The sequence below is a fragment of the Oryctolagus cuniculus genome, chromosome 9 (genome assembly GCF_964237555.1).
Source record: "Oryctolagus cuniculus chromosome 9, mOryCun1.1, whole genome shotgun sequence".
NCBI lineage: Eukaryota > Metazoa > Chordata > Mammalia > Lagomorpha > Leporidae > Oryctolagus > Oryctolagus cuniculus.
This window is the reverse complement of record NC_091440.1, coordinates 95,964,424-95,983,428: the sequence shown is the minus strand read 5'-3', so window position 1 is coordinate 95,983,428 and position 19,005 is coordinate 95,964,424. Positions and strand designations below refer to the sequence as shown.

The 19,005-nt window shown below is 46.8% G+C and overlaps 1 protein-coding gene across 11 annotated transcripts in view; it reads right to left on the bottom strand.

The window, feature by feature from the left end:
• ATP8A2 (ATPase phospholipid transporting 8A2) overlaps nt 1–19,005 on the bottom strand; it is a 729,626-nt gene that overhangs the window by 122,157 nt on the left and 588,464 nt on the right. The window contains exon 35 of one of the 11 annotated variants that reach the window (XM_070049169.1): nt 1,866–17,029. The exons of the other annotated variants lie outside the window; for them this stretch is intronic. Within the exon in view, the coding sequence (XP_069905270.1) occupies nt 16,928–17,029 (102 nt within the window). The 3' untranslated portion in view covers nt 1,866–16,927. Of the gene's footprint in view, nt 1–1,865; nt 17,030–19,005 lie in introns of those variants that run through there. 11 annotated transcript variants of the gene reach the window in all.

Below are 19,005 nucleotides of genomic sequence, written 5' to 3'. Positions count from 1 at the left end.
CTGACAGGAGTTGCATTTGCTTTTGAAACACAGAGATGATGGTGGGGGAAATGGTTTCCTGCAAATCTGTTGAGCAATCTTCCACTCCCCTCCTGATCAATGAAGGTTTTCACTGTCCTTTTTAAACCCCATGCTCTTATCCATTTGGTTGCCAAAAAATTTTTTTTCTTATGCTTTTCTATAACTACAAGGCTAGTTACCTAATAGATCCTAAATCTAGGTTAATAGACCTAAATTATTGTGAATTATCTTTCCTTGGGCCTCTTCAGATTTGGGAGGTCAGTTAGTATGTATATGCTGGACGTATGATATTTTCATTCAAATCATCTTTCCATGCATGTTTAAAAGGAGACGTTCCCATGAGAGTCCAGTGATGATCTACTGTCAGAATGAGCAATGACTGCTTACAAATAATCACCGTATCCTGTTTGGAGATAATTTCCCAGCCAAAAGGTTAGAAGAAGCCTCCGCGGCTTTCTTAGCTCAGCTAATAAGCTCTGGAGTGAAATCTAACCTAACTTTGAAACCGCAGCCATCCACAGCAGTTTCTTTGTTAGGAACATTCATGTAAAGCACGACTATTTACTCCTCTCTGAAAGTAACCTCTGAAATACTCTGCTCCTGTTTTTAAGATTTGCACAGAAAGGGAATGCAAAGATGGACAGATAACTTAAAAATGTATTCAGTCTTTTTTATTTGATTTCATTTCTTCTTAAAAATCACAATTTGAATGATGTGTTTATCATACAGCTATGAATTGATACTCACAGATATGACATATTTTCGTATTAAAATCTACCTCCATCAGGTATAAAATTCAGGTATATACAAGCAAACAGAAACTTGCCAGTTGAAAGTACCACATGCTGTTTTTCTCTTACACAAACATAAATAGTACTGGGGATTCTTATTTACAAAAGTTCTCCAACCCCAAAAGCTCCCCAGGCCCTTTCAGTTCAGGCTACTTTTTTCCTTTTCCTTCTCTTCATACCAATTTTCTACTTCCTTTACTCCGAATTCCACTTACCCTTGACCTGGGGTGGGCATTCAGCCTAGTGGTTAGGACTCAGGTTAGACTATCCCTACCCCATACTGGAGTGCTTGGGTTCAATTCCAGCTCTGCTCCTGACTCCGGTTCCCTGCCAGTACAGACCCTGGGATGCAGCAATGACAGCTCAGTGTTGGTTCCTGCCGCCCACGTGAGTCAAGTGAGTGGTTCCCCACTTTGGCCCAGCCCAGTCTCAGCCATTGTGGGAACTTAGGGAGTGAACCAGCAGATAGGAGCTCTACCTGCCTCTCTGCTTCTCAAGCACACAAATTAAAACAAGCTAAGGAAATCCCATTGACCTGGCGTTATCCATCAGCCACTTCCAGTACCCACCAGGCTGCTGGCAGAAGCCTTCAGAGGTGCTGTTTCTTCTCCCAGGGTGGCCTTTGCAGCAACAGCCACCAGCCTCAATCAGCACCCCCTGAGCCAGCTACTGGGCAATCCCAGCATCGTCCCTACCACCCTCCCTTGGCCTCTGGCTTCTCCTTGCTCAACAGACCAATCAACCCTAGTTATGTTACTGCTGTACTTTGAATTCTGCCCTCCCCACCAAGTTCATGGGTGTCTATGTTAGGGGTATTTGGAGGGGGGCCTTTGGGAGGTGATTAGGATGAGATGAGGCCATGAGGCTGTGGCCCCCCACAACAGCATCAGTGGGTCCATTAGGGAAGGAAGAGACATGAGCTAGCACACTTGCTCTGTCTCCTCATGGGATGCCCTGCACTAGGTTACGATGCAGCAAGAACTCACTGCATGCCACGCAGAAACAAGCAACAGCCTCCAGAACTGTGGGCCACCCAAACTTCTGTTTTTCAAACAAATTACCTGGGAGCCAGAGCTGTGGTGTTGTGGGTTAAGCCACTGCCTGTGAGTCTGGCACCACATATGAGCACTGATTCGAGTCCTCGGCTGCTCCACTTTCTATCTAACTCCCTGCTAATGCACCTGGGAAAGCAGCAGAAGATGGCTCAAGTGCTTGCAAGGGCCCCTGACACCCATGAGAGAGGCCTGAATGGAGTTCTGGGCTCCTGGCTTTGGCATGGCCCAGCCCTGACCATCCCAGTCATTTGGGAAGTGAACCAAAGGGTGGAAGATCTCTTTCTCTCTCCTCCTCTCTCTGTCATTCTACCTTTCAAATACACAAAACACACTATTTAAAAAAAAAAAACAGGTGTTTGCTACTGCAACAGAAAATGGGTTCAGACAAGTCATTGTCTTCTGAGACAAGTCATGCCTGGGATACTGCTTTATATCAAATGGGGAATTGGTCTTTCCTCCCAGCTACATGAAAACTCCATGGAGACACTCGCTGGTCCTCTGGCTTCTGTGGCTCTCCCGCGTTAGCACGTGCCATGGTTGGAATAGAGGTGTTGCACCACAAACCCCACCTCTCCCAAGGTTTTCCACCTCCCCTCAACCCCTTTGCTCAGGCCATTAGAGCTTCCCTTCATTAGGCTCTTGATGCAATCCTTGTGCAGGTTCTGTGCATTCGGAACACAAACATCCTTCACTTCCATCTGTTCCTCCACTCCAAATCGTCATTCTCTACCCAGCTCTCCTTGTCTTCATCCCCTCCACTGTACCACCTGTTTCACACACAGCAGCAGAGTGATCTTCTCAAATGTAGATGAGTTCTAGTAATTTTCTTGTTTAAAATTCTCCAAGGATGGGCATTTGGCCTAACCATTAAGATGCCAGGTGGGATGATCACATCCATATTAGAGTGCCTAGGTTCAAGTCACAGTTCTGTTTCCAAGTCAACTTCCTGCAAACATAGGCTCTGGGAGACAACACATGACAGCTCAAGTACTTGGCTTCCTGTTACCTATGTGGGAGACCTGGATTCAGTTCTGGGCTCCTGGCTTCATCATGGAGTGAACCTGGCTCCTGGCTTCATCAAGCAGAGTGAACCAGTGGGTAGAAGATCTGTTTGTTGAGGCTGATGCTGTGGTATAGTAGGCTAAGCCTCTGCCTGCAGTGCTGCCATCACATATAGGCACTGGTTTGTGTCCCAGATGCTTCTCTTCTGATCCAGCTCTCTGCTTATGGTCTAGGAAAGCAGCAGAAGATGGCCCAAGTGCTTGGGCCCCTGCCCTTGTGTGGGAGACCTGGAAGAAGCTCCTGGCTCCTGGCTTCAGATCAGCTTAGTTCCAGCCATTGTGGCCATTTGGGGAATCAACCAGCGGACGGAAGACCTCTCTCTCTCTCTCTGTCTCTCCCTCTCTCTGTGGCTCTGCCTCTCAAATAAATAAATAAATCTTTTTTTTTTTTAAGATCTGTTTGTTTCTGTTTCTCTCTGTGTGTCTCTGCCTTTCAAAAAAAAAAAAAAAATAGAAAAGAAAAAAGAAGAAAATGTCTCCAAAGGCTTTCCATCCTGTTTAGAGTAAAATGCAAGTGGTTTACTCTGCCCTTAATAAAGCCGTCCACAGTCTGGCCACTGTACACCCCACCTTCATGCTCTCTCCTTCCTGCACACACTCCTGCCTGCCTGCTCACCACACTCTGCATCCTGTCTGTTCCCCATTACATCTCAGCCAAGAGGGCGCCTCCCCTGAGATGCCACCATCACTCCGCCAACTCGCAGAGGCTCCTTCCTAGTCACCGCTTATTGTAATTCTCTGCATGAGCCCAATGTACTGTTTGCTTCCCCTATCTGCATGTTATTCATCTATTTTAGTCTGACGTCACAAGAACACGGCGCTTCATGAGAACGGATGCCTCAGCCTTTGTCTAGCCTTATTCCCAGGGGCTAGCACAGTGCTGTTGCCTCGTGGGCATGCGTGGGTTTGTGCTGAGCTCTATGAACAGAGTTTTTGATAAAAGATGCCCCCCAACTATTGCAGACCAGTTGACAGCATGAATCCTGAAAGTGCCCTTTAGTAAGCAACTATGAGATGAATAAGTATGTCAGACCTCTTCAAACAGGATCTGACAAAACCTAATAAATCAGGCCCTATACTCTCCACTTGCCAGACATGCCCAGGCTAAAGTTAAATGAGTTGTAGCATGTCACACCACAGGGGGCAGACACGCCAGCCCCTCCGAAGGCAGGATCACCATATCACGTTGGTGGTCCATCCTGAGCTGTCTTGGCTCCGTGGAGCCACAGCAAGGGAGCCAAGGCCTGTGTGCATCCATGCTTGCCAGGAACAACCTTCCCTGGGCCTACATTAAGACAACATTTGACTGATATGTCCAATATGTTTGATGGAAACAGGCCAAAACCTGAGCCTGTCTAATGTTACCCATCGTTTAGCACTTTAGGCTAACTTTTAATGTTCTTAGCCCTGGGTAATCTTTGAAGAGTATTTTCTATCAGGAATCATCAAATCATCCCATCCTCATGTTTATGCAAACAGCAATCAAACACACAAAACAAAACCTCTGTGCTTCACACGAAGGCAATGCAGCCTGTGGTCTTAGACAAATCACCTATACCATGAAATAAGCCACAGCAGAGCAGGGAGAGGCAGGAAGAAGCTCTCTGGCAAGACTGCAAGGGAAAACGACACTCTGCATGCCCAGAGCACCCAGGAATAGCTGAAAGAGAGAGGTGGGAGAAATAAGAAGTCACTGAACGTGGTATGTGTGTGTGTGTGTGTGTATGTGTGTGTGAGAGAGAGAGAGAGATGAAGTTTCCTCTTGCTGTTCCATTGCCTTTTAACTTACTTCTCATAGACATAAAAAAACCAACTGCACCCTAAAGCTAAACTGAGTGTCTCAAACCAGAGATGCCACCCTGTGCCACAGCAGGTTCTGCACCGTAAGCACCCAAGCTGACACCACCTAACAATAAAAGTGAGAAGACTGTGAAGGTCACACAACTCGACTTAATAGAGAATTATAAAGTCACAAAACTAAGCAAACAACACCACCAGGCCCAGTCAATATGTTAAATATGTTACTTTGGATTGTTTGTCAATGCATCAGACAAAAGAAAACCTTCTTTGGTCTTTCCTTTTTTTTTTTTTTTTTTTTTTGTCTTGTGTTCGGAGTGGGACCCTTTGGCTATGCCTGGAGAAACACACATACACACTGTAAGTGCACAGCAGACACTGAAACGTGTACCTGCTAGCACCAGAACCCACTTCACAGGACCCCCAGCACGTGTGTGCTTCAATTCACTAGGAGGAAGGCCAGGAGAGGATGGCTCAGATCTAAGAGGCAATTCATTCTGTAGTCTTCCATCCCATTCCAAGTGACATAGCTTTGCTCTAAAGCAGGGACAGAAGTGGTCATCCTTTTCTCTGCCAAGGGCCATTTGGCTATTCACAACATCATGCGCAGGCTATACAAAATTATCAACCTGCGGCAGCCTGTGCCGGGTGCAGGTGATTATGCCGTTGCCTCTGATACCTGCACCCTGTCTGAGCGCCGGTTCCAGTCCTGGCTGCTCTACTTCTAATCCAGTTCCGTGCTAATGGGCCTAAGAAAGCAGCAGAGGATGGCCCAAGTGCTTGGGCCCTTGCCATCTATGTAGGAGGCCCAGATGGAGTTCTTGGCTCCTGGCTTCAGCTTGACCCAGCCCTGGTTGTTGTGGCTATTTAGGGAGTGAACCAACAGAGGGAGGAGGTCTCTTTCTCCCTCTCCTTCTCTCTCTGTGTAACTCCATTTCTTAAATAAATAAATAAACCTTAAAAAACTAGCCTGCTGTAGATTCATTGAATGTCAAGTGCCACCTGCGGTTGCCTTGGCAGGGTCAGACCAAATGATTTTGTAGGGCTAATACAGCCAGACGTTCCCCACTCCTGCTAAAGAAACATAAAACACACATGGAAGAAAACCACAGATGACTCTAAAACTGAGTGAGCGCCATGCACAGTGTCTGTCAGACAGGGCCATCGTCGCCTGCATTTTCAGCTTGACCTTGGTCCCAGCAGCCCAGGCCGAGAAGCAGGGAGTATGTTCGTGGGCCAGGGGCACTGCGGACCCAGCCTCTCAGAGCTGTGTGGAGCCGTACAAGCATGTTCCAGCTTGTAACTTGGCAAACATGACTTAACCCCAGAGTAACACTTTATAACAAATTTCCTAACATGTCCATGTCCTTTGTAAGCGATGCCTCCTGTTTCCACAGCACTTAAACACGGCTTAGTTTTCAAAGGCTGCATTTCATAGGCCTTTCTTCAGCTCGATGGGATAGTCACTTCTGCCAATAAAAGGCAGTTCCCAAATGTTGCAGCATTTCTACTCCACAGGCGAGTGCTCAAAACGATCTGTCCAGCAAGAAGAAAGATAAAGTTATCCCGAAAAGTGTCATCTAATTTCCCAGAAAGCACTTTTCCAGGAAATCTGAGAGGCGCTTCAATTACAACTGGATGCTGGGAGGGTGACAAAGCACAGTAGGTGTCAGAGAGAGAGGAGACACCACAGCCTTCCTCCAGCATAGCCTGGGTGCATTTTTCATCAGCATAAGATCCTAGGACTGATGTACAAATTGTCACCATCTTAAAATTTTATGCACCTATTTTATTATTTGAAAGGGAGATAGATGTGGGTAAGGGCAGAGTGAGAAGAAGGTTGGAGAAAGCTGGAGAATGTAGGGGTGAAGAAGAAATGCTCTTCCACTGTTTTACTCCTCAAACTCCTACAATGACAAGGGCTGGGCCAGGCCAAAGACAGGAACCAGGAACTCAATCCAGGACTCCCACGTGGGTGCCCAGGACCCATGTCCTTGAGCCATGGCCTGCTGCCTCCCACGGTACATGTTAGCAGGAAGTGAGAATCACAAACAGAACCAGAACTCAAGCTCAGGCACTCCTGCCATGTGATGCCAGCATCCCAAGTGGAGTCTTAACCATGGTACCCAACACCCATTGCAGATGACTGAGAAACTTTAACCAGTGTGGGCAGGTTTCCCATCCACCTGCTATTAATTATGTACCAAGTGCTCTGCTAGGTGTTTAGAGAGATACAAAAGATGTAAAGGATCCATCAACTTTTAAAGTCAGTCCAGCTGGCCGGCGCCGCAGCTTACTAGGCTAATCCTCCGCCCTGCGGCGCCGGCACACCAGGTTCTAGTCCCAGTCGGGGCGCCAGATTCTGTCCCGGTTGCCCCTCTTCCAAGCCAGCTCTCTGCTGTAGCCCGGGAGGGCAGTGGAGGATGGCCCAGGTGCTTGGGCCCTGCACCCCATGGGAGACCAGGAGAAGCACCTGGCTCCTGCCATCGGATCAGAGTGGTGCGCTGGCCGCAGCGGCCATTGGAGGGTGAACCAACGGCAAAGGAAGACCTTTCTCTCTGTCTCTCTCTTTCACTGTCCACTCTGCCTGTCAAAAAACAAACAAACAAAAAAGTCAGTGCAGCTGACTATAAAGCATGGCTTTTAAGATATTTATTTGGAAATTGCGGATTTTTAGCTGGAATCAAAACAATCGGTAGATATGATACAACCTGAAGAGAATGTAAAAACGAAAGACTAAAAAAAAAGGTTTCTGAGGAAAGAATTCTTCAGACCAGTTACATTTAAAGGATGGCCACCGTGCAGAATAAACCAAGATATAAAAGTAAAGGAAGAGTCAAGAGAGCCAGAAAAGAGTTACGTTTCAGAAGAAAAGACTCGATTTCCAGAAGGCATGAATGGTCAGGAGGACAAGGGCTGGGCCAGGAGATCAACCATGAAGGGGAAGGAGAGGCCACCGCACTTGGGAGGGCGCAGCAGAGTGATACTGAGAACAGCCAACAGGAAGAGAGCGAAGGTTTTCAGAAAAACCCACATCGAGCCAAAAATAATAGTCTTTCTTAAAGAATCCTTCACTCATCCAGTACTGGGCCTCAAGCAAGTGTGAACAGAGTTATGTTCAGTTTACATTTCCATGTCTTGCTTAACAATGTGGAATTATTTCTTACAGAGTCCTCTGGCAAAGAAGTAGAGAAACAGCGATAGAAACAAAACTTATTCAGACTGTCCTCCTCCTGGAAGATTTTCAACTTCCTTATATCATGAAATCTTTTCTTCTTACTTTTCTTAAAATGCTTGTTCTCATTTTTTTTTTGAAAAGGTAGACACACACACAGAGAAAGAGAGAGAGAGCGAGCGCGCGCGAGCTTCCATCCACTGGTTCACTCCCTAAATGTCCCCAACAGCCAGGGCTGGATCAGTCTGAAGTCAGGTAACAGGAACTAAATAGGGGTCGCCCCTGTGAGTGGCAGGGACCTAAACACATGATCCATCACTTGCTGCCTTCCGGGATGCACATAGCAGGAAGCTGGGATGCAAACCAGGTACCTCTGATAGGGGATTTAGGTATCCCAAGTGGGAACTTTACCTCAGCACCAAACACGTGCTTCTGTTTTTAAAATTATGTTAAAATTTATTTATTGATTTATTTGTACCTACTTGAAAGACAATGATCAGGGCGGGGTGGGAGAGAGGGAGAGAGGAAGAGAGGGAGAACGACCTCCCAACTGTTGGTTCACACTCTCTGAATGCCCACAACAGTTGGGGCTTGAGCCAAGAGCTTGGAACTCCATCTGGGTCCCCCACATGGGTGGCAGGAATTCAAGTACTTGAGTTATCATCTGTTGCCTCCAAGGTGCATCAGCAGAAAGCCGGATGGGAATCAGAGGAGCCAGGACTCAAACTCGCACTCGGATAAGGGGTGTGGACCTCCCAAGTGGCAGCTTAACCTGCTTTATGACAATGCTCATCCCTGTTTTATTTTTTAAAGGTCATTGAAATTACATACATGACAAATGATGGCTAGGCAAACTGAACAGCAAATAACTGACACTGGTTCCTCTTAAAGGATGGGGGAAAAGATCAAGATTGAAGCAACAACAGCAATAGTAAGGCAGAACTTATTAATGAAATTTGTACTTTTATGTCTGTATGTTTCATAGATGGACTGAGAGAGACAGAGTTCCTATCTACTGGTTCACAATCCAAATGCCTGCAACAGCTGGGGCTGGGCTAGGTCACAGCCTCAAACTAGGAACGTAATCTGGGTCACCCCTGTGGGTGGGAGGCACGAACCCAGTTATTTGAGCCAACGCCTACTGCCTGCCAGGGTCTGTTTTAGAAGGAAGCTGGAGTCAAGAGCTAGAACCAGGTATGGAACCCAGGTACTATGATATAAGATGTGGGTAACATTAGGTTAAATGCCCACCCCTTATGTCATACATTTTAACATTAGCTTTATACAAATAATAATATACCTACCATGATCCTGTGAGAAGTTTGTAAAAAAAAATGGAATTGAAAGATTCAAAGTTTATATTGATGCAAAAGTATTGAAATCCATGCATAATTTTTGCATAACACACATTGTCCATGAACTCTTTGAAGATCCCTCCTATGGATGGATTTCAACATTTTAAAAAATATTTTATTTATTTTTTTGAGAGGTAGAGTTACAGACAGTGAGAGGCAGAGACAGAGAGAGAGGTCTTCCATTCATTGGTTTACTCCCCAGATGGCCTCAACAGTCAGAGCTGGGCTGATCTGAAGCCAGGAGCCAGGAGCCAGGAGCTTCCTCCGGGTCTCCCATGCAGGTGCAGGGGCCTAAGGACTTGGGCCATCTTCCATTGTTTTCCCAGACCATAGCAGAGAGCTGGACTGGAAGAGCAGCAGCCGGGACTAGAATCGGTGTCCATATAGGATGCCGGCGCCACAAGCAGAGGATTAACCTAGTGCGCCACAGAGCCAGCCCCCCTCAACATTCCTTTGCACCAAAACAAACTTTTAATTCTGCTGTCCTTAAATTTTTGCTGAAGCTGCCTCATGCATAAAGCACACAGACCATACCTGAGTATCTCAAGTGATTTTTCCTTCTCGCAAGATGAACAGTGGTGGACACAATATTGAGATCAAGAATCCCAGAAACTTAGCAGAAGCTTCCTTGAGCCCCTTCCCTTTCTCACTCACCCTCCCTCCACCGGGGGTGACTGCCATGCTGCCTCTAACACCATCAGTTAGCTCTGCAAGTTTTAGAACAAGCGAATCATACAGCATGGATGTTTCCAGAGACCACTTGGACGTAACGGATCTTTGACTGGAGTGCAGAAAACCATTTAAGGTCTGCTAGCTGACCAGCTGCCATTGGTGCGCTTGACTTGATGACCCTTTTCTTTGCAAATCTGCAAAATCTACGAACGACAACTAGCAATACCAGTAAAATCCATGCAACAGGAAGGGGCTGGACGTTGCAAGCCTTATCGTGTTTTCCTCACACTATCCTACTCTCATGCAGACAATCTCTGAATGCCCTCTCTGGAGAGAGGGCCCAGAGCCTCAGAACAGTTTTTTCCTATCTGCTACTGGGCAGCTACCAGATGGCACAGAGAGGCTCTGGACTGCCACTTGGAGCGGACCTCCTCAGAATGGCCTCGGGAGAGGCTCTGCCCCAGAGTCAAGCACTTGCTTAGGGCTGGCAGCCAGCACAGGTGGGGTGCATAAGGCCGTGTGTGGCGGCAGCTGTTTTTCACACCCCTCATCTGGATTTAGTGACCTGTTTATGCAGACTGCACTTGCAGATGTGACTAAAAACAGGGAAGCCAGCCAACAGCAGGCATTGTGTATGAAACAGGCACACGATCCCCTTCTAATGACAAAAACACTCAAAACACACACAGCCGAACCCAGCGAGAGCCAAGTGCCACCACTGCCACACTGAGAATCGCCCAGAACTAGGGGTAATTTAGATTTACCATCCCAACCTGGCAACAAATACGAGGATACTTCAAAAAGCGCATGGCAAATAGAATTAAAAGATAAAATATTTGGGTGCAAAATCTTTTAGATGTCCATGCATACAGGTATCTTCAAAAAGCCCCAAGAAACTATGCATGGGTTTCATTTTTTTTTTTTTTTGTACCAAAATAAAGCTAACTCTTGACTCCATTTTTCCAAGGACTTTTCTGAAGGAACTCCATAGTTGATTCCACCATTACTATTCTTCCATTCCAATTTTTCTTTCAAGGTGGTGTGGGGACAGGAACCATAACAGGTAATTTGGAAAATTTATAATGTCATCACTGATGATCACAGATATATAAAAACATACACTTCCTCCGAGAGGTGCCATAACATTCCTGCCAGTTTCAGAATTGGCTACCTTAGTACTGGAGGGGAACTCTTCCCTTAAACCAGATGCGACTTTAAAACACTGGACGCTCAGTGGGGGCAGCCAGCAGCCCCCCAACCCCAGCAGAGCCCTTTCTCAGTTGATTCCCCACCTCCTCTTGGGTAGAGTTTTATTCAGTTCCTCTCTGAAATTCCCTTTGCTTTTCTTTGGACGATCCCTTCCTTCAGTGGGAATCCTGGTTGCTCTACACTGATATTGGATTTCCCAGGGCAAGAGAGCATTGTGAGTCAAGGTAAATAAACATACCATTAAGAAGTAATACATGCAAACAACCACCATGAGGGCTGTGTAAAAGGCCAATTTTAAGAGAGGAAATGTACCCTGGCTCCACAAATACCCTGCTCTGATTGAATTCCCTTAATATCAGGTTATGATATTTCAGTAGAAGAGAAACAGGACTGCAGAGTTGCACAGGAAGACAAGGAAGGAAGCAGCACAATCAGTACAGCGGGCACGTTCTGGCTCAGGACCCATCTGTTGAGGCTGCTGGTGACTTGTGACCCCAGCCACCTTTGATTCTGAGACCTGGGAAGGGAAGTGATATTCCTCAGACATCCCCAGACTTGGGAAGGGAAGTGATATTCCTCAGACATCCCCAGACCTGACCCTGAGCCTTCACAGTCGCCTCTTCAAGTAGCATGCCAGTCACGGCGGCTGGAGCGGCGAAGGAGCAAGGACCAGCAGAGGAGCAGCAAAGCAAGAGAACAGACAGATCCTGACTGCAGTGAGGAAGCGAGGGACACACGTGCAGGGCCCAGCAGCTGCCTGTGACGTCCCAGGAAGGCCACCCAGCTGAAGGCCACAGAGCAAGTCCCTTTCGTGTCTGCAGAGGTCTCTGATACCTGTGATACCCTGATACAGTCAGCAGAGGAAAGGGGAGGCGATGAGGAAGGGGCTCTACGCATTTGGGAAGAAGGCTCAAGACAGGAGACCAGGTCTCCAAGGCCTCTAGGGTGAGACAGGAGCAGTAGCAATAAGGAAATCAGGTTCTGTTCTCTTGGACACTCAGGTTTAGGCCCCTTCCTCACTCTAATTTTCAAAGCTTGCTTAGAAAGGTCTGGGACTGGGGCAGGGGGCTACAACTGCAGAACTCTAAACAGCCAGGCCTGCTGCACCAGAGAAAAGACCACGAGGCAGGGAGGACTCATGCCCAGTCGAGAGATTAGGGTACAGAACCCCCTCTTGCTAAAGAAGCAAATGTGAAGCAGCAGCCAACGCAGACTCTGATTCTAGAATGATCTGTTTCTGCTCCTAGGCTGCCTGCTGATGGCCTGCTGATGAGCAGATGAAGCTGCAAGACACCAGCAGGAGCAAGGGCAAGGACTGCATTATCCACAAATGACTCTGCCCCTGAATATCCAGGAGTCGGCATGTGGGTGCTGAGTGACAAGAATGAAATCCTGACTCGACCACCCCCTCCAACACCGGGACAGCCACCATGCTAGCTCCCTACGCACTGCTGTGTGTTTGTGGAGTCCTGTACAGCACCGCTGTCATGGATAATGCAGCAGAGATCTACCGAGGCTTGCTGAAGGCTACAGACGTTCCCGAAGGCAGGCATTCGTGGGAGACAGGAGAGGACCCACTGTGCCTCCCCAACCTTCCCAAGATGTTGTGGCAAGGGTGGGGTATAGGAAGGGTGGGCTCCGTGGCTGAGCTCAAGAACTCTGCTCCTCATCTCTGACCCCCTGGAACTCACTCTCTCCAAAGAGAAAGGCCACACACACAAAACGAATAAAATAACCAGAGCCCCAAATGCCTTTCTCTGCTTCCTGCCATTTTCGGCCAGAATGTAAATCACTTCTTTTAGAGCAGCAAGTCCACCACGAAGGTCCATCAAGGCCTCAGGGATCCAGAAGGCCCTTCCAGGTGTGCTTGGGATATACACACGTGAGCCACATCCACACCCACAGGAGTTTCACAGGGCTGAGCAGACTGTGCAGTGGGGATGCCACCTCTGCTGTTAGCTGCAGGAGAGGCCTTTCTCCAGTTGTTTGCAGAAGCTGGGAGAAGGCCAAGGGACAAGCGGTCTCCACTTGTCCCCAGACTTCCGCTCTGTGTTGGCAGAGTCAGGTCACCTCTCCCTGACATAAGGCATGGGAATGAGGACACTGGTAGGTCAGCACATGGAAGCGATGAGTTGCTGTCCATTGAGGACCTGTCTCATGCCAGTGCCTTCTCTAATAAAACTACTGACAAACCCAGTGGGTGAGCGACCTGTACACACAAGCATCTTCAATAAAAATCGTTTCTCATAATAACATTGTGCAGTAGGCTCTTCGGGCCCCATGAAGGCATGTTGCATGCTGGGGGCTGATTCTAAGAGAAGGTATTGCTGGGCATTGAGGGTGAAGGGCTGCTGTTCCAGGACCTGGAGCAGCCCCAGCTCACATCGCAGCTGCCCTCCTGGCTGTGTGACCATGAGCAAGGTTTGTTGACATCACTAGGGCTTTGTTTCTTGGACAGACTAGGAATTATAGAGTGGATTCAACGTATAAAGCAGTCAATGAAATGTCCAGCACTTGGTTAGCAATCATCAACATCAGCACCATCACCACAACCACCATCATCATCCCAGGCATGCATTCAGGAAAACATTTCCAGATAAAATGAAAGGAGAATATGTCTCTTTCACAGCCATCCCAGAGTGAGTAGGGACAAGGGACTTGCGGCTAGTTTTGTTTGTTTGCTTTTTGTTTGTGTGTGTGTGTGTGTGGCTAGTTTTTAACCTGGGAAACAGACATCTCTTTAGAGTAAATTATATTCAATGAGCTCCCGAAACTGAGAGCTGATGAGAACCATGTTCTTTTTCTTATTTTACAGGTAGAGTCATACACAATGAGAGAGAGAGACAGAGAGAAAGGACTTCCCTCTGCTGGTTCACTCCCCAAACGGTTGCCTCAGCCGGAGCTGCGCCAATCTGAAGCCAGGCGCCTCCTCCTCATCTCCCTTGCGGGTGCAGGGGCCCAAACACTTAGGCCATCCTCCACTGCTTTCCTGGGCCACAGCAGAGAGCTAGACTGGAGCAACCAGGACTAGAACCGGCGCCCATATGGGATGCTGGTGCTGCAGGCGGAGGATTAACCAAGTGAGCCACAGTACCAGCTCCCTGAGAACCATGTTCTAATAGTTAACTAGACACCTCTGCCTGGCATGCCACATGATATTTAATAACTATGAGGGTAATTCAAAAAGTTCATGGAAAATGGAATTCAAAGACAGTTTATTTTGGTGCTCAAAAAAAAAATAGCCCTTTGAAATCCATCCAGTTTTATCATAATATACATTTTCTATGATCTCTTTGAAAGCTCCTTTGTATTATCTGGTGATAATCACTCACCCCAAAAACAGTTAATGAACAGGAAGTACCCAAAATGAAACTTATCAGCTTTTTATAGGTTGTTGGTACCATGGAATTGTTCTGAACCCATTACATTCCTGTTTCTCCTGGACAGTTTCAGGTGGGAAAAAGAAGATAGGCATAGGTTATTTGGAAATGCTGCAGGGGCTGTGGATGACCATGGGAGTGTCCTATTCATTTCAACCCCAGTGAAATCCGATCTGTATAGATTAAAAAAAAAAAAAAAAAAAAAAAAAAAAAAAAAAAAAAAGAGGAGAGAGTCAACTAAGCTTAATCTGTTCAAATAATGAAGATTTTATCTGTGCTAAGGCAGCCTCTCCAGTTGCACTCGGTTTGGCCCTAGTGCTGCATTTAAAACCTTCCTAATACGATAATGATAATACCATCTTCTCCATCATTATCTCCCGGCTGCAGAGCTATCTGTCCAATGGACGGGACTCAGGTCTTCATGTCCCCTGGCCCCTGCATTCCTGCCCCAGCCCTGCAGGAAGCGGAGCCACTGCAGCTGCCAGCGTTTATTTACACATTCCTGCCTCAAATTGAATTAATGAGCGTAATTTAACTCAGGCGATGTGTTCCCGGCTCTCCTTTCTTTCTGCCCCCGTGGGCGCCTTGCTTTCTCCCTCACACCCTTCCCAGGGCGTTCTTCCTGCAATGGGCTCAGGCATGCCAGTGGGCTGGCATGCAACATGGGACCTTTCCGCCTTTAGTGTTCTACGAATACCCGGAGCTCTGGCTAAAGTGCAGGCTGTCCTCCAGCAGCTCTGGGTTGGACAGGAGACTTGGCATTTCTAACTAGCTGATGCTGTGACTGCTCCTGTGGGGACCACACTTTGAGTAGCAGATCTGCTGAAGAATTCACCTGCAGTGGACATGGTAAACAGCATCCTTAGAGAAAAGGCAAATGGTTACTTCTGCTTTCTAATCGAGCTAATGCCATGTAAGGTACGGGTCCTTGGTCTCCCCAGGAGATTGGCTCCAGGACTCTCTCCAGCCCCTACTACCAAAATCTGTAAATGCTCAGGTCCCTTATATAAAAAGGCATAGAGTGACATAAAACCCACGCACATCGTCCTGTGTACCCTGAGTCATCTCGACATTACTTAAAAACCCTAACACAACGTAAGTGCTGTGTAAATCACTGTTATGCTGTATTGTTTAGAGGATGAGGACATAAAAAAAGTATGCTCATGTTCAGAACAGACACATTTTCCCCCAAATACCTGATCTGCAGTTACCTGAATTTGTAGATGGGGAACCCAAGGACATGGAAGGCCGACTTTATATGAAAGTTTTCTATAAATATGTATGTATTTCCCTCTCTCCCTAGGGGCTGTGATTACCTTGCCTACCTTTGCTGTATACTTAAAGAGCACAGAAAAGCCAAACCCTACACCCTATAAACCCCTACACAGAGTCCTACATGAATCCCCAAGCCTGGAAGCTAAAGAAAGTGTGGAATAGGAATTCTGGGACCCTTAACTTTTACACAAAAAGTTAAAGTAACCCCACATGAGAAACTTCAGCATGGATGCGGTGAGATGCAGGAGGTCTGTTTATTGCATTGGGCAGACCAACAAGGAATTTCCTGTGTGCTATGCCAAAGTTAAGAGTGCAGGCAACTTTCTCTGAAGTCAGTGCAATGAAACCGATAGATCTCCTGTGTATTAACACATTGTATGCCTTTGCTAGTTTTCCCTGCCAGAAATCCTTCCACATTCTACCAAGTATGGAAAAGGATTAAAAAGAGGGCAGGAAAAAAATCTCTCCTAAAACAAAGCAGAGTAAATTAATATATTTGAAATGCAGTGTCAATGTGCTGGATTTTGTTCTGCCTGGACAGGAATACATGTAATATTTCCAGCAGTAAATGTCCTTAACCTTGGACCTGAAACTGTTTGCCCAGGTCTATGCAAGCTCAATCTTTGGCTATTTCAATAAAGGCTTTCATGCTGAATTTTGCACAGAAAAGTAGATTTAAGAATTTTTTTTGAGGAAAGATTGAATTTATCATGAAATATATTTCATCAAGAAACCGGAAAAATGAACCACCTTTTTACCCAAACCACAAAGACTGCAAATTCTTTCGCCAGAAAAGTTGGCTGCTTCTGTCGAAAAGATTAACTTTTGCTGAACAGCTCTGGAGACACACAACCATAGGTGAAATTGCCTTTTCCATTTAGGGGTACACAACTTGCAACAATAAACACCAGCTCGTAGGAATGGAAAAACGGGGGTTTATCAATACCATTTCCTTACTGTAAAAGTGGCTCCAGCAGGTTTACAGGAATTGGCTGGCCATTTAAGAAATAACAGAAAAATCTGCGAAGAGTCTCACAAGGCCTAAATGCCACTGTGAAGCCAGAACTCATCTGGAACCTTTCATTCTTCCTGAAGGCCTCACAGTCAGGAGCAACTGCCCTTGATGCTGTATTCACTCAAGTTGAAAATGCCAGTTGTTTGCATTCATACCACAAAATAATACTAATCATGTTTTCCCTCTTCTCTTTTTTGTTGGTTGCTTCTGACTTCATAGCATCCTGAGAAAAGAGAGCAATGACGCTGTTTCATTAGATGGAATGTCTGGCTACTTTACATAAAGCACATTTGCCAAAAGATGGCCCTCGATGTTCTGATTGCTGGATTTCTCTGGAAGCACAAATAAATGAAAAATTGTGTTTAAGTTGCTTTAGACATGAACAAATTATGGATAATTATATGTAGGTTTTTAAAAAAAATTTAGGATTATCTGATATCTGATTACCCATCAATATCCTTCTGTACCCCATGGGCAGGCTATCCCAGGGGCAGGACATGCCATGGGCAGGATGTCTCATGGCCGAGCTGTCCCAGGAACAGGTCGCTCCACGAGGAGCACATGACACAGGCAGGCTGTCCCAGGGGCAGGACATGCCATGGGCAGGATGTCTCATGGCCAAGCTCTCCCAGGAACAGGTCGCTCCACGAGGAGCACATGACACAGGCAGGCTGTCCCAGGGGCAGGACATGCCATGGGCAGGATGTCTCATGGCCAAGCTGTCCCAGAACAGGCTGCCCCAGGAGGAGGACATGCCATGGGCAGGCTGACCCAGGTGCAGGATGTCTAACTGGCAGGAGATCCCATGGCCAGCCCTGTATCCCATGATCAGGCCTGTGCCCTGTGGTGTCTACCCAGAATGCTACCTCCTCTTTATCATCTACCTGTTTTGAGGATACCAAGTTCTAGTCTGTCTCCCACAAAACTCCATTCCTCTTACTTTTTTCTTACACAGAAGACTCTTGCTTTGCCTTTGTGCATTATTGATTTTTTTTTTTTACTGTATTGTTGACTTTATGTCATCTGTTGAGTTAAGCAAATCTATCTTCTCCTTGAGAGAAGCTATTCAAGAAAATAGGATTTTCCTCCTAACTTCTTCTCTCTGTGAAAGCCAAAGGGAAAGACTTCTTCATGTTACTTAGAGGTGAATGGGGACATTGCCAGGACCTTCCTGCAACACCTTTGGGTCGGTTCACATAAATCTGCTAGAAGAACCGCTGCAGAGAGAAAATAGTGGGCCTGGCCGGAGACCTAGCCTTGCTCATCACATGCTCTTGTCTGCGTTGGGTACCCCAAAGATGAGTGGCAACGGTGACGTTCAGAACCCATCACTAGCAGAGGTGCACATCCAGTGCCTGCAGAAGCCTCCTTAAGTCCAACCAACTCCCTGAGTCTGGTTCTTCAGCTTTTATGCACATTGTGTGGGCTCCATAAAAACCTATGTATTCTCTTTCTGCTTATTAAGCCAAAGCCAGTGTTTTGGTTCTTTGCAGCCACGGATCCTGAATGACAGAGCTCATAAGGTTTAGCATATTTAGTTCATAGCCCAAACTTGTAAGATCAAGGTCAACAGCCAATTCAGCATCCTGCTCTTGCTCAGCAGCCTTCATTGAGTGCCACCCTTGGAGATACAGTCCTCTGTGCCCAGTAAAGCAAATTTCTCAAAAGGACCCACTAGCACAGTTCAAACGCTTAAGTGTTAGGATATCCTTTCCTGGAAATGAGCTCCAACAAAGGCAATACTCAAGAACCTGACTCTGAGCTGTCATCCTCAGTGCCACAGGCTGTCTCCCTCTCTGCCACTTCCCCTGCACCCAGCATGTGTGCAGGCTGGAGGATAATGCTGTAAGTGCTATAGTGCACATGGAGACACCACAGCTGCAGACGTGGACATTAATGCTGTTGGCTCACCGTCTGGATGTGGGTGATGGGGAAGGGGTACAGCTTCAGGTGCCAAGCAATTGTGAATGGGGAGGTGACAGTGAGGAGCAGAGAGGGGACATGAGTGGAGAGCTTTAGGGTGAGAGGAATCAGGAGCTGTGCTTCAGGGTTTGAATTCAGAGGTCCTGAGGGGCCATGCTTGTGGATGGCATGGAATTAGTCAAAATTAATCAGATTTGCCCTATGGTCACTAGATCATAATCTCAGTCATCAAGGTTGATATGTTATACAAAAACTCACAAGGAGCCAGCAGGTCTG